General features: G+C 41.1%; 1 protein-coding gene across 7 annotated transcripts; it reads right to left on the reverse strand.

The window, feature by feature from the left end:
- Nucleotides 1-5,929: 5,929 nt before the first annotated feature.
- RAN (RAN, member RAS oncogene family) lies at nucleotides 5,930-16,192 on the reverse strand. Of its 7 annotated transcripts, none has more exons than XM_068911642.1 (8): nucleotides 16,132-16,192; nucleotides 10,595-11,300; nucleotides 9,618-9,660; nucleotides 8,707-8,791; nucleotides 8,488-8,613; nucleotides 7,217-7,404; nucleotides 6,451-6,621; nucleotides 5,930-6,332 (listed from the first exon to the last, which is right to left on the reverse strand). In XM_068911642.1, the coding sequence occupies exons 3-8, from the start codon at nucleotides 9,651-9,653 to the stop codon at nucleotides 6,288-6,290; spliced, it is 651 nt and encodes a 216-aa protein (XP_068767743.1). In that variant the 5' UTR covers nucleotides 9,654-9,660; nucleotides 10,595-11,300; nucleotides 16,132-16,192; the 3' UTR covers nucleotides 5,930-6,287. The 7 variants fall into 7 exon arrangements, with proteins under 7 accessions (XP_068767743.1, XP_068767741.1, XP_068767740.1 ...); XM_068911640.1 differs by having other exon boundaries at nucleotides 10,595-11,510; nucleotides 16,039-16,182; XM_068911639.1 differs by having other exon boundaries at nucleotides 10,595-11,510; nucleotides 15,955-16,157.
- Between the last annotated feature and the right edge of the window lie 140 nt (nucleotides 16,193-16,332).

Below are 16,332 nucleotides of genomic sequence, written 5' to 3' on the forward strand. Positions count from 1 at the left end.
TTATAATACAACATTGATCCTTCAAGCTTTTTGTACAGTTCGTATACATACAGTTTGTATACTTCAACCTGACAAGAGTAAAACATAGCATATGAAATTTTGTTGTGTCATATTTGACTACTACATATTCTACATTAGATTTTTCGTAAACAATCAGTCTTAGGGGTTCAACACAATGAGTGGGTTGGTTTATTCAGGCAAAGTTATACTGAGCTCAACATTAATTACCAAGATATTGAGTAGTTCTATATAGTGAACTCTGATTTATTTGCTGTGTTTAAACCCTAAGTTGCTGAAGTGTAGGAGAAGTGATAAACTATGACAGCACTGGCTTTGTTGTGCTAACAACATAAGGGTGACAAAATCTTTTCGTAATTCACTGTCTTGGTCTATTTCAGGCTTAGTGAGTTTAAGATGAAGAAATAACCCTTTGAAAAAAATTCAACTATATCTAGTTTGTTTTACAAAGCATAGAAATATTGTACAAAGAAAATAACCCTTATCCATTCTTTAAGCTCATACCAACAGTTGCTACTGTACTTCTCTGGTCCTGGCAGATAACAAATCTCAAGCAGCAATTTTACAATACACCTTCCTAAGTGTAGTCATTTGCTATTGTTAATAAACCTAAAAGCATTCTTATCAGTGTCTTCCTCCTAGAAGACATGCTGTTTGTGCAACCCCAACAGGTTATTTTTCAGTTTAAGTTTCACTTGATCCAAGTAGTTGCATAGACAGCGTGCCCCATCATGTGGCTGAAACTGGAACCACAAAAGCAAATCACTGTTTCTCTTACCGTTTTCCATTGGAGAACACTTCCATGCAGACAGACCCTGGAATTAATGCTCTTCCTTGGATGCTACATTGTCCACTTTCATATAACTAGCAAGAAAAGAGAATTATGCAGCAGCCACTCAATTCTCCGTGGCCAATTTTTTTTTTTTCTTAAGTTATGTCAAACCTGCAGCTCAGACAGTGAGCCAAACTGCTCTTTAGTCAGGTTCAAACCTCATAGCAAGCAACATCTTCTGTACTTCTGACTCTGACAAGCAACGCATCTCAAATAACTCTTATTCCTAACCTTTTAGAGGTTAGTGTACTCATTAGCTATAGTTTGAAACAGAAGTTGTACAATTAGACCTTAATTTTGGCATTCAAATGAAACAAAACATCTGGACCCAAATAAAAAAAATAAAGATACTAGTTCCAGAATCAAAAGGACTAAGTAATGAGAGTAAGGGGATTGGTTGATTATTTATAAATGGATGGAGTCTCTTTTGGCTTGAGTTCTTTCCCTAAATAGCTGCCCTGCAAACTGAATCAGAGATCTGAATATTCAAACAAATGTGTTTAAAAAAAAAAAAAAAAGCAGCCTGATGGGAAGATTTCTTTTGTATTCTTACCATAAACAAACATTTCACTCCTCATCAATATTTCTGATAGGTACTACAAAGCAAAAGAAGAGCCATCAGCTGTTACCATTTGCTTACATAGTGACAAGCTTCAAGTAGCAGCAGTAGCAATTGGTTAATTATGATCCGATTTCCAAGTTGTATTATAGGACTGGCTCATGAACAGTAAATCTTACACTGAAAATGGTTCTTGCTTGCTTTGACCTCGTTTATTAGTCACTCAGTTCTATCTTTGTCTTAAAGCTTTATATAGAAGCCTTAAATGACAATAAGTATGTCATGAAAGATTTTGATGTTTGAGCCCAATTCCTGATTTTGTCAACATTTCAATCAATCACAACAGGAAGGTTGACATAGCGGTCATTAAAATTTCCTTCCTAGGTACTAGTTTTTGCATTGATCAAAACTTTTCTTTTTTTTTTTTTTGAAAAAAAAAAAGTTAACCCTAAGAGCTTCCTGCTTAGGACTGTCTCCCTTTTCATACAGTTATTTTATACTTACTGGTCTCTCACTCTAGCTGCCTTTCAGTCTTTAATAAAGTAGTCAGAACAGAACTACACAACTGTTAGTCAAGCTCATTGCCTCTTTAGAACCTGGAATGAACTGGTGAAATTCATATTTCATGTAAACACTCAAAAGTTACCAGCCACATTTGAAAGATGGTAGATCAAACACTGACTTTTTAAAACATGCTATATGAAGTTCCATTTATGACCTTCTGTTTAAAAAAAGAATATTCGTATTTCCAAATTCTTCCCTAAATAAGCACTAGAAATGTACCCTTTTTTATGAGGAACTGAGTTTTACTTTAATGACAGAATCCCAGGATGACGATACTCACAATAAAAATTAAAAAAAAAAAAAAAACACAATTCCTATATCAAACTAGTAGACCATTACTAACATCAGTCCATTACAGTGATACAGCTTCCAAAACACTACTCCAGGGTTTTAGAGGAGTGTCATTCACTCATTTCACAAATGGAACAGATTGTGAAAAGAGAATCACTCACACCACCCAGTCACAATATTTGTGCTTGCCTTGTAAGCCCAAATCTGTAACCTAAACAAAAATGTAAGGTCTGTGTTAGAGCCTTGTATAAATAACATATGCCACATGTTTAAATATTTATAGGGCTATTGAATTACCAAATATATATTAATGTAATTAAAGACTATGGTGTGGTTTATCAGTCTCAAGTCTGTAAGAAATAGGCTATAATATTAAGCCCTCCTTTTAAGGATAAAATCCTTTCACATTTAGTTTTCCATGACTTGTCAGTCAGCTGACTTTATTTTGAACCAGACAAAGGAATATTTTTTTTGCCCCTCTGCTGAAAGGGGGGCAGGGGGGTAAGCCTGCACCAAATGAACAAGCCAAGGGGTACTGAACTCCAAAAATCACTACAGCTGTTTCTGAAGTGTTGCAGTCTGGGTACTGTCAGAAACAAAATACTAGTTATAAAAGCTATTGGACTGGGACAGCATAGACTTTCATGATCTCCCAATATTTCCCCCCAGCTTGTTTAATGAGTCTTTTTGCAGAGATGATTAAAAAAGTTTCAGGACACATGCAACATGCAAGGAAAGACCATCCCTCCCCCCCCCCCGGGGATGTTGATATACCAGCCTGCACTACGAAAGAAGATTCTTAAAGGCAAGTCTTTCAGCACTGGACACACACCCCCATACTTATAAAGCATCCATCTGAAAGCAGGCAAGAGCAAATTTAGCTTCTCAGTTGTTTGTAAAACAGCTGAATCAATCCTGCTGTAGAGAAGGCTTTATAGAGGTCCCATTTAACCACTGCCAAAGCCCAGGCAAGAGAAAAGTGACTAGTACTGTCAATCCAGGTCAGGAGAAGCAATCAGCTTCAGCCAAGCTAGTCTTGCATGTTAGGAAGGGGAAGGCAGAAGAGAAGTTAGTCTCAGCACTTTTCCCCCCCCATCAGTTTAGATCAAAACTGACAACAGAACAAGGGCAAGAGAAGAACCATGTCTGGGATGGCATGGAAATGTGTTTTTACTATAACCTGCATATCAAAAACAAAAGGTGAAGACTTCAATCCTTCTGCTGTGTGGGGCTCCAGTTGCTGTAGTTTAAGTAGCATGTTTTAACAGAAACTTCTCCACTGCTTTTATTAAAAACCTCCTGTTGAAGTCTTTAGAGACCTACCAAGGATACCCTTAATTTTCCTAAGGAGGCCTTTAACACTCCTTTCATTTAAAGGTATGGTAATAATACATGTTTACAGTAGTGAAACACTTCCTCTACCAGTTTCTTAAATGAATGCTTTTGCCTTACATTGAAGTTTACACATGTACCAATTTCCCAATTACTTTCCTAATACAAGCCTCTGGACTTCCAAATTTGGAAGTCTCAGGGCATCATAAGTGTCCCAGCATCTCCTCCTGCGTGCAAGAACTGAAGCAGAGTAAGGTCTCTAGCAAGAAGTTTGGTGAAACTAGACACCTTAGCGCAGGCAAACTCACAAACAACTGAGGTATTAAAAAAAAAAAAATCCTACCTTTATCCTGACCCAACCATGCACACATCTAGCAATCAAGTAAGTAGAATGGAACGAGCATTGCAAGGAAGAAGGAATTAAGTCTCATCAGTTCAGTCCCAATAATGCTAGAGCTCTAATATAGACTGATGCAACTATTTGGCAGAGGTACTTACAACATAAATTTTATTTTCCTCATTACTTGACTAGTTAGATAAGCAAGAAGTTTTGTTCAACAGCTACTAAAAAACTCTAGAGCTCAAGTCTTTTGAAGTATTATAGTTAAGAAACTACAGCTGAAAGGAATTTGCACAGGCCCACTAAGACTAGTTGCATTACTTATGATCAACAGTTAACATGTTCTAGATATGACAACTGAGCATAATGCAGTAACTAGTGGACTGACTCACCCCCAAAACATCTATTACAGCAGGCCAAGTATTACTGCCTACATCAAAGTATAGTTCTTGTGGACTTGGAAGGAGTATTAAAGGTTACAAAGCAAAAAACTCAGAGCAGTTATACACCTGCGTGTGCAGCAGGCAAGTTGTAGCTATCTCACCATACATGCACACACTATGAAACAGTATAGATAAACTGCAACTCTACTTGAGTTTAAGGTGTGTCAACACTGCAGAACTACTACAATTTGCACTTCAAAAGCAGGACAACTGAAAGAAAAGAGCTACTGCGCCTAAAGCAGCAGCAGATAATCAAGCTAGAAGTATTAGCCAAAGTACACACAGATGAATTAGTGACTGCAGACAGGAACCCAAAAGATGACGTTCAAGCAAGGTGATGCAGCAAGAAGATTCAATGGCATGTTTAAGTGGGAGTCAGTCTTTTTACTGTGCAGTAGGTAAGTGTACAATACTCCTCATTCTCATTAGTTTCATGTTCCAAATATCACAACTCAGCTTTTCATTAAGTAGTTAAGCAATACAGAACTTAACTTGCACTAGGTTAAACATGATTTCTTTACAACAGTGTTTAATAAATAGATTTCCATAGTAAACTATCTTTTGCAGCCATGTATCAGAATGGTTGAATAGTGTTATTTAAGAACTAATCAAGTAGCAGGAGTTACGTACACAGACATGCAAATTAAGAGGAATAAATGAAATGCTTCACTTTATTAAGAAACCAAAAATACAAAACTGAAGAATTCAAGGCTTCATGTACTCAAACACTACTGAAAAATGGAATCTTAAACTTATGTTCTGTCTACTAGCAGTACTAATATTGACCAAGATTAATTCCTACAAGGTAGTGTTAAAAGTTGACATTTTCCACCATTTGTGCTGTAATATGCTAGAGTTTCAAATTAAGAACTTGGTGCAGTTACAGAAAAGTCTTGCTATTTATACAAGTGTGGTTTTAGCTAATATGCTGTTTCGTAGCCAAGAGCTTTTTTTAACTCAACTACCGATGTTTTCTAGTTAGTGAATTTTAAGATGCACAGAAAGAATGTGCTTCATCAGCTATAGCTCTACTGAATGATGTTCCATGCAAATACAGCTTTTACATCACTTAACAGATCTGGATGCCATTTGTTTCAGGCTACTAAAATAGAGAGCTCTGAAGGCATGTTGTAGAACATACTGTAAGTTAGAGTTCAGAGGCTTTATCTAAAGGTAGCATATGCAAGTTGAACTACTCTCAAGACACTCTGCAGATCACATAAACATGCCCATTTGTAAGGGGAATCTATGCTTATTTGTTGATTCAGTCACACTTACCAGTCAAGCGTTCAATGCTTTAGTTTTACCTGGCAGTTAGTTCAGCTCTCCTCGGGTGCTTAATTACAGACTTCAGGAAATCAAGGGAAGGTTAACTGTTAGCTCTGATTTACTAAGAGCAGCATAACAAGAAAGGGAGGGAAGAGAGTGTATGGAAGAGAAAGAGGAAAAAGGAAGGGAGAAATACAGCAGACAACCGAGTATTAGCCTCAACTGAGGAGCAGAAGACTTGTTGAAGAATTATTCCTAACAATGCATGAAAGTTCACTTGCTTAGAGATATTTGAAATACAACTTTATTATCTAAACAAAAAAGAATGGGAATGACAGAAACAAGATTTACCACTTAATACTCTGATGTGACTGCAGCAGTCTTATATTTGAAACTCAAAGGGGAAGTACTTGCAGTCCAAAAAACAGCTACATGTGGGTCCAAAATATGAAGTTTTTTTTTTTTTTTTTTAAACTGCCACATTCACTCCGAAGCCCATTCATCTCTTTCAGCATCCCAAAGATTAAGCACATGTTCTGCTCAGCTAGATAATAAAGTGGCAAACACGCTGCACCACTGACATCACAGGACAGTTGCCTATAAAACTAGACTTCTGACGCTGGGCTCCAGCTTCATCCCTCACAGGTCATCATCTTCATCTGGCAGTGCAGTGGTTTGAGCAATCTGAAACAAAGAAGCTACACTTAAGAACTGTTCTTCAGTTGTTTGCCCCAAGGATCCAAGTACTAGTAGTACTGGTCAAATGGGCAATCATTTGATCTTTGTGCCCTTTCTCAGTTACCTGTAAGTCTTGCTCATACTGTGCTGCCAGTGCTGGGTCCATAACAACTTCTGGTGGTGCAAGAGCAGGCATGGCAACAAACTCCAAGTTAGGATCTCCAATTAGCTTTCTAGCAAGCCAAAGAAAAGGCTTCTCAAAGTTGTAGTTACTCTTAGCTGAAATGTCATAATACTGCAAAGAGAATATATGTTACATGCACACGCACAAAAAATACCTCTAACAGATTTTTAGGCAATACTAAGATTAATATGCATTTAATCAGTTCTACTCTTACCCTGGTGTTTTTCTTCACTGTATGAAGTTTGTCTACACTCTCAGAAACAGTTAAGATCTAAAATGTCCATAAATGTAGAGTTTCAGGTGGATAAGTAATAGTGTATACTGTGCAACCAAGTCTTCTGACCTAATCAAGGATGGAACTTTCAGGAGAAAGTAACGCATCTACCTTTTTTCCTCCGACTCAGTCTACTCAGTCTCACTTCTGTGAGATCTGATGGGACTCTAAGCAGTAAAAGTCAAACGCATGTAAGTTTTCTAATCTCTTGTCATAGCTTCCGCTCAAGACTAGTGGAGATCATCCCTAACAAGATCACTTCCCCCTTCCCTGAAGCTAGGTTCAAGAAGCAAACAGGATGTAAAGCTGAAATACTGTAACCTGTAGTGACAAACATGGAACAACAAAAATATTACCACATTACCACATAGAACACAACTGCAGTGGAACCTTCTAATAAATTTGTATTCCTACAAACTCATGCTGCCATACCTGGAGATTCTTCTTCCTGTGGAAGACAATGGATTTTGCCTTGACTTTTCTGTCTTTAATATCCACTTTGTTGCCACACAACACTATAGGGATATTTTCACATACTCGTACCAGATCTCTATGCCAGTTAGGTACATTCTTGTAAGTAACTCTTGATGTTACATCAAACATTATGATGGCACACTGAGCTGTAAGAAAGAAGTAGTCAGAAGTTACACCAGTGCACTTTCATCAAATGGGAGATGGAAAAAGTATCCATGAAAATAGCATATTACAGTTACAATGCCTGTATTAACTTCCCCCCCTTGGCCTAGGGGGTTAGAGAGGCTATCTTCTTTACAGAAGTTCTATGCATAGGAGTCCACAGAATTCAGCCCATGACCATATGCCATCTCATACGTTTAGTGTCCAATCCTAAACACCAGATAGGTTTATTCATGCAAGCATCCTATTGACTATCATGGTGTTGCACGAAATGGGAATATACAAAAACTACAAGAGTCAACTTGGATTTACCCAAATATTTGAGAGAAATTAGTTAACACCTATTTAAGTAATCTCAGACATCTTATGCAGGCTTTCAGATAACTTGAGAGCTTGCAGTCCACATCTCAGGTTGCCCTTGCACAAAACAGTTTTTCAAAGAACAAAGGGGCTTGACTTGATCCTGATATTTCTAAAGGAAAAGCAAGAGTGTCAAACACTAACGAACCCTTGCAGAACTTAAGATACACAGGTGACTCAAATACACAGAGAATAGCACCTGACCAAGCAAAAAAAAAAAAAAGAGATACTACCAACAATTCTTTAGAAAGACAGAGACAATCTGGCAAGATTTACAGCTTTATCCCCATTATCAGTGTTCCTGATCAGTTTATTAATTCATTACTATATCTGGAAATTTACAGTTTATGTTTTGCAAGTCCACGCTCCAGCACAAAGCTAGTACAAAGGAGTTCAAACTGAAGCATGTACTTTTGCCTTCTAATCACTGAATTTAGTCAGCAGTATCTTATTTAAAGTATGTTACTACTGTTTGATACCAAGGCCTGCACCAGCATACTAAAACAAGATCTGCTTAGAACAGTCCTACATTAGGACAAGCTGCCTGACAAAAGGCACTGATCCTATACGAAGGGTTTGCAAACCAAGAAGCTACACTTACAACTGTAATCCATACCGAAAGCTTTCAGAGCTGCCAACATTAACAGAGTAAAGAAGGACTGTGCTGTAGAAGGTGCAGGATATTCCTGCAGCTACACATATCTTACCTTGAATGTAATAGCCATCTCGCAGGCCACCAAATTTCTCCTGGCCAGCTGTGTCCCATACATTAAATTTAATGGGACCTCTGTTAGTATGGAACACCAGAGGATGAACTTCAACACCCAGCGTTGCTGTAATAAGGAAAAGCAGCATTCCCCTTAGTAAATTGTGAGTTCCACATCTATTTGTAACATATTAAGTCTTGGATACTATTGCAGACATACCTACATACTTCTTTTCAAATTCACCAGTCAAATGACGCTTTACAAATGTTGTTTTGCCAGTACCACCATCACCAACCAGGACAAGCTGTTGAAAGATTAAGACAGGTAAGTCTGGGCATTACACTTCTAGAGACTAACATGAAGACCTTACTCCTACAAAAGGCTGTAAACAGAAGACTGAAAAGGCCTATGGAGCAACTCACAGTACTAGGACCCAATCTGTTAAACCTATCACTCTATAACTCAAGTCAAATTTTTTTAGTTCTCATAATTGAGAACAACATACTGCAAACTCTTCTATTCTATTAAACTACAAATAACTGCATTAAGAACACTTAGGTTATTCAACCTGAAAGTGACAATATTTAAAGAAAGACCAGGAAGCCACTCAACCAGAGAAATTCATTGTAACCTTAACATTAAGAACACTGCACTACAGGACAATTGGGATAGAGAGGTCTTGTTCACTAACCAAGTATTGTAATAAATCTAATTAACAAATAATCTTTCATGAAGCAGCCTTAGTAACTTCTGGTTGTTTACTTAAGATATAACCAAAAAACTGTTCTAAGTGTTGTTCCTTTTTCCCTTGCCATTAACACACAAAGTAAAACAAGCACTATTCTAAGCACTTTTTTCCTTGTTGCTGACTGTGAACCTCACTGTTGAGCACCTAATTTCAAATCATGCTATAGCCAAAACGTTATTAAGTTTTATTATGTTAAATTACAAACAGCAACACACTGTCACAGTCAAGAGTCTTGTAGTATAACAATCTAATAACTTGTATAACAATAACCTAATTGCACTGTTAAGGATGGTCCAACAATTTAAAACTAAACCTACCAACCACGCCGATACTTGAGTTATACATGCTACTTTTCTACCGAATAAAAAGTCCAGTCCCTTACCTTAAACTGCACTTGGGGCTCTCCTTGGGCGGCCATGCTGGGTCTGCAGGGGAAATGGAAGCATGTGAGCTCACAACAGGCAAGCTGGTTCAAGGCCCAGCCGGAAGGGGCTGGGCGCCGCTTTCAGTTCCCAAATCGCCTCCTAAAGCGCGTGCTCCGCGCGCCAGTCAGCGGCCGCCGGTGAGGAGGCTCAGGCTCGGCCCACGCCGCCGCTCCCTCCCTCCTCCTCAGCATCAGGGCGCGCGTGGTCTCGGGCCCATTCATGGGGCAGGAAGCGCCTCTCGGGCTCCCCGCAGGCGGCGGGAGCGCGTGCGGTAATGGCGGCGGCACCTCCCCGCCCACCCCAGGACCCCTGTAACGAAAGGCCGCAGCCGCAGCCCCCTTTGGCTCGTGACGACAGAGACCGAGCCGCAGTTCCAAAGGGGACTAAAGAGTTCCTCCCCCACATACCCCACCCAGAATCGGTATCCCTCACGAGAATCTGCTTTCTGATCGGCAGAGCCCCGAAGGGGCCCGTTAGGGCTCCCCAGCAGAGCTCTCCTAACCGCCTTCCCCCAGCCGGGCCTCAAGCTTCCCCCCAGCCCCCACCAACGGGCCTAACGCTCTCTCCCCGCCATGAGCCATGACTGAGCAGCGCGCGCTGCCTCCCCTCCCCCCCTGCAGAGACTCGGCCCGCTGGAGGCCCCGCTCTCTCTCCTCCTAAATCTCGCCCAACTCCTCATCTGAGGTGAAGCGGAGCCTGGCTCCTACCTTTTTACCTCTCCCATCCCAGGGAAAGAAAGCCACACAGACTAAGGTCCGCAGCAGTAACGCTCACTCAGGCCCGGCCTCGCTACAACCCAACCCACCGTCTCCTACCCCGATCCCGGGTGGTAGCTAACCGCCACCATCATCCCTATCATTCGCGCTTTTCAAAACCGCCCTGCTTCCCCTCCCGGCTCCTCCAAGGAAAAGTAGGATGTCCCGATCACCGTTACCTTTCCCGAGGCTCCTCTCCGCGTCTCTCCCCTCAGTGACTGGGCGCTGGGAAGATGGCGGAAGCGCGGTTCAAATACCCAGAAAGCGACGCCGCGCGGCCGCAGGGAGGGGGGGGAGGGGTCGCGCGTCACGTGGCGCAGGGCGGGAGAGCGGCCGTTAGGCGCGCGCGTTCTCGGACGTTGCTTAAGCGCTGGCGGGCGCCGGCTCTGAGGCGGAGGGAGGGGGCTCGTCCTCCGTCAGCTGCTGCTGCTGCTGCTGCTGCGGCGCGGCGGCCGCTTCTCTGAGCCCTGAGCGCGGTCGACAGCTCGGACCTGCTACCCTGAGCGTGGCAGCGGCCTTGTAAGGTTGAGCCCGTTTGAAAAAAGGGAACGGGGGAGCGGTTCCTGGGCGTCTCTTTGTGGTCTGAGGTGGAAAAAGGCGCCAGCACCGTTCGCATGTGCAGCAGGTTTCCAGCTGCGTGGGCTTCCTTGTCCTGCCGTTCCTATGTAGCCGTTGGCTGCTTGAAAGAAGGCTGAAACCGTGCTTCTAAGTAGTACTTGTTGCTGTAAAGCCCGAGGCTTGGTGGGGTTTGGCTGAGGCGGACCCTGTGCGCTGCCGTGCTGAGCTGCTCCAGAAACACGGCCGTTTCCCTGTTCAGTCATGAAAGACCGGGAGTGCGGGATAAGCTGGTCAGCTGATCATAGTCCTGTGGGCAAAGTTTAAAAACTGCTAGGAGTTACCTAGAGAACCTGTTAAACTGTCCCTAGCACCAGGTAATGGGGGGGGGGGGGTCTTGTCTAATAACAAGTAGAAAGAGTTAGTTGAACCACTTTCAGGTAAAAACTGCGTTCTAAAGGACTTTCCTTAAATGTGCCATATGGCCGCTGCTTTCAGTTCCTCGTGAAAGTGATCTGTCTTCATGAAAATATTATTTACCTGTATTAATGAAAATAAAACAAAAGATATTTTGTAGGCCCTGGATTTAGAATAAAGTTATTAAAGCCCCCAAGTCGAAACTTTAGCGCTAGAGAGCAGAGCTGCTTTAAATGAACTCTAAAAGAGATGTTTTGCATAGGATTATAAATATCAAGTCCGTGGGGTCATACTGACTTTTAAGCACCCTGCTCTTTTTTCCTCTGGTGTACTTAGGCAGTATGTTCCTTTTTTGTGGTCTGCATAACATTTATTTGTTGCTGCATCCCCTAATCAAGGATAAATACATTAATTTTTAAATACTTCTGGCTTGAAATAATATAGATTTTTTTTCATGGAACATGACACACGCAAACAGACTATTTCTTGTTCATTCTCTGCATACATGGAGGCAATGCATACAGAAAGCTTTACAATCTCTCTGCTGTAATATTCACATACTTAGTCGTGGAGCGCCACTCCAAAATTTTATTTAAATTTTTCTTTGTTGCAAAAATCACTGGTTTGTTGAGCTTGTTTTCTTTTTTTCTTTTTTTTGGAGGAGGTGGTACAATGGGGTTTCTCTGAGCCTTTTTGGTGATCACCCCTAGGTGCCAGAAAGGATGTTTTTAAGAATATGTAATTCATATTTTTCTCAGTACAATGCTATCTTTATAAACCTCTTACGAATCCACCCATCTTCTTGACAAATAGGAATCCATTTATTAATAGGAGCCCATAAAGCCACATAAGTGGAGTTTGTGGCAGTGTTTAAGAATATAAACACTTCCAGGAAAATCTTCAATCTGTGACTTTGTCTACACAGTGCTAAGTATGCTTTAGAAGCGTGGAGCTTGTTAAAATAATAATAAATTCAGGTCTTGGATTATTTGAGTGCTCCCCTAACCTACTACCATGAGATAGTTAATTTCTCCTATCAGTCAGTTCCCAAACTGATCAAACTGCGAAGACTACAAACACTGAAACAGATCTTTGTCTTCTGTTCTCTTCAACAAGTGTTAATATGATAAAAATTCAGCCTTGTATGTTATTACATGGAAGCATACTACTGATCATGGAATGAGAGTTCGTTTGTTTATTTAATCCTCCACTTAGCGCTGAATTTCAGTAAACAAACTGCATGTCTCCAGTGCACAGTCTTGGACTGTGTGGTGAACAGTAGGAAAGACATGTAAAAATATAACTTTTTATTGTCATACTTAGAAGACTATGAAACTCAGAAACTACGTTTGCAAAGGTTTTCATAGTTTTCACAACACGAGTTTTGGATAAAGAACTCTGTTTTTCTGCTTAGACCATGACATCACAATGAAAGGAAATCTGAATATGTACTGTGTATATATAGACTTTTCAATGTATTTTCAAACTAATGTGCAACTAATTGATATTACTGAATTATGATAGAGCCTTAATGAAGTGTTTAAGAGCTCTCCATACACAGGTGCTTCCGGCCTTACCAGAACTACCTGTTGGACTTTGCCATTCCCTAGAGCCAGGAGAGTGGGGTAGATTAAAGCGTTCCAACGGGAGAATGCCTTAGAGCTGCAGAAAGGACCCTAAGTACTGCTAATCACTAACACGGCAGTGAAGTGCAAGGACTTGTCTTAACTGGATTCACACATTGTAGTCCAAGGGAGCTTAACCTCCAGAGGAAAAGACATCTCTTCTTCCAAGGAACACAGACCACCCAGTGGATAAGTTGCCCTTTGCATCTCAGTTGACTATAGCCTTAAACCTTTATGTTGAATTGCATGAGACAGTTGTTGCTCAACTGATAGACAGTTTGGGCAATACTAGTTGTTCTTTATTTAACTACATGTTGCACTAATACTTTTAAAATATATTAATCCAATATACACAAGGTGTAAATACTTTGAACTGCGCTCACTTCCCAATTCGTGCAAAGAAGGGGCATATCAGTGATTCCAGTTCCTGTTAATCTTTCAAATATACCTAACGTTGATTTGCTAGGCGCCCGTGCAAAACTTTGAAACCCACTTGGGCCTATTTGAAAATTAAATATAACAGAATTGTCTGGGTAATTCATACAACAGAAACTGTTCCCTTTGTTATGAACGTAGGACAGTTATAACAAGTGAGCACCAGCCCAGCACTCTAGAAAACACTAGCTGAGAATGTTGTACTTACACCCCTGACAATAATGAAAAGATACATGATGTCTTGACATAAAAGATATTGTAAAGTGGCCACACAACTGCATCAGGAAGACAGCTGGAGTTTATGGAACTGGTTTGGGTCTCTGGAACTAAGATTGTATATGAATTCCTTATAATTGTTACAGTAGTATTATGCTTTCTCTGTTTTCTTCTTAAGTGTTGTCTGTTACATTTTTGTAACTGTTGCTTAAATTGGAAATATTCATCAGGCCAGCAAAAGGCTCAAGATGTACGAGGAATTTGCCTTGCTATGCTGGAAGCTTGTGAGTGAAAGAAGGAAGAAATTGATAAACTTAAGCTCATTTCAACTGAATAAGGAAACCTAGATGCAAGAGGGGATGAGGAGACAGCATGGCCTGAGCAGTGAGAGGATCTGTTTAGAAGCCCTGAGCTGGGCATCTGTGGCTCCTCTACCATACTCTGGGTGTGAGACTGGTAGTCTCAAAGCGGGGAGCTGTGGTAGTTTGTGTAAATATACAGACTATTTCAGGGTTTTATTTACTGTTTAGGGATTTAAAAGGCAATCTTGGTTGAGGCCTGTCATGGATGTTTCTTAACTGTGCTAGCACTTTCCTTCATAGACAAGCTGAAGCAGTCACCAGTTAAAACCAGATCCATCCAGCCTTGAGGCGCGAGGGATTTATAGCATTCCATAAAAGGAAAAGTGTTTGATTATGACCTTTGACTGGTTAAGAAGCTTCTTGAATAACTAAGAAAGTACATAAAAAGCCTTGTTCCTCTTTGCTATGTAGAGACCAAATTGGTGAGGTTTATTTTCACCTTTGCCACCATGTGCTCTCTCCTATAGCTACTAATAGTAAATAAAAGCTTCTCTTCTGACCTAACCCAGAAGTATTGAGGATTTCTTCGACAGAAGCTTCTAAGTATTGTAACAAACTAATTAGTAAACTATCTTTTTTTCCTTCAAACAAAACAATAATACTGTGTGATACTTTACTTTGGAACAATTAAACGTGACTTGCTAATTAAAAAGTCCCCAATCATTTGATTTGAGCTCCTGCCAAATATTTACAAGTTGTTGCAGAGATAAGTTTGCCATATAGGATCTACTTGTTAGCATCTGTTTTAAATATATACAAATAAGTATTCAGTTCAGAGGATCTACAAAACATCTACTCCAGATAGCTCCATTCAGCAAAGGCCACAAAACACTTCCAATGACTAATCAGCAGCGTTAGATAACCAAGACATTAGGGTCCCTAAGATATCACTACGTAATCAGCAGAATAATAAGCCTTAAAAGATCTTGTACATTTCCTGTACCTTGACTCAGCTCAACTGTGAACAAACTGAGCCACTGACCCAGATAAAGTAAAGGACAGCACTTAGGAAGTCAGGGAAGATGCAAATAAAGAGTGGTACAAAAGCTTGTACTGGAGATGACCACAGTCACAGAGCTAAACAGCATGTTATCTTTGAACACAACTGCTACGTTAGCAAACTATTTTGCAAACTCTAGAAGATGACAACAGTGCATACCAGCAAGAAATTAAAAGGAATATTGGTATGTTTCACAGTCAAAGCACTGATTGTGGAAATGTCTGGAATATTAGCTCAAACAGAAACAGAGCTCTGCACACTGGTGTTCCAGGTGACACATGAAATTTAAAAAGGAAATTAGTCATTTTCAACATGGATAGGTAAAACGGATCACTCAGGATCACTGAGGACTTTATGCATTCTATGGTATGTCTGCGATGTTTCCTAGAATCTCTCAGGCCTTTAAAGCATATCTGTTATTGCACTGATTTACGACTTTGGCAAAGTCTTTAATTTGTCTTCCTGTGACACTTTGTGGTCATTGTTTTTGATGTTTTACCTGAGACCTTAAAGTCACTACAAGGCAATGTTTCTCAGCGCTTATTAGTTGAAGAGTTTAAAAAAAAAAAAAAGTCCTCAGCTCATCTTCTGTTCCACAAAATGAAGTGTGCAACTTTAATTTCCTGTCATTACGTTGATGTTCTAAGAATGACTAGCAAGCCGTAGTTTAATGTTACGGAACAGCAAAAGGAAGTATCTATGGCCTGTGGTGAGCTGAACTGTCAGAAAAGAGAGGAAACAGTCTGTTCACTTTCTGAACTAAATATGCATTGCATGAAGTCTGATTGCCGCCTACCCACGTGACTCACCAGAGAAGAATTAAATAAAATACAGCTGAAAAATAACCCTATCGCAACTTTTAACAGTTTGTTTCGCTGATGACAGTCTCCCCAAGTTTTGTGCTATTATAACATCCTGCTGTTACGCGCCTAGCAGCACTGCTCGCTGGGGCTGGGAATTTCCTCGTGGGTACCGTTCAGAAGAGTCAGTTCTCTAACTCCGCACGTGTCTACCTCTGGAAGTGCCCGTCTTGAACAGGCCCGCGGCAACGCGCGACTCCGCCGCGCCTCCCTCCCCCCAGCTCCCACCGGCCTCTTCGCAAATACTGGCGCAGCTACCCGCGCCCTCCTCGGGCCTTGCCGTGACGTCAGCTCCCCGGCGGACGGGTGCCGCGCCCGGCCATTCCGCGCGGCCGCGCCCAGGAATTTGCATCGCGGCCACCACCCCCTTCCTCGCGAGGCGCATGCGCGGAGCCGGGCCGCCGTTGCCGTGACTTTGGGAGGGGGCGGGGCGGTGGCAGCTGCCCC

The sequence above is a fragment of the Struthio camelus genome, chromosome 17 (assembly GCF_040807025.1).
Source record: "Struthio camelus isolate bStrCam1 chromosome 17, bStrCam1.hap1, whole genome shotgun sequence".
NCBI lineage: Eukaryota > Metazoa > Chordata > Aves > Struthioniformes > Struthionidae > Struthio > Struthio camelus.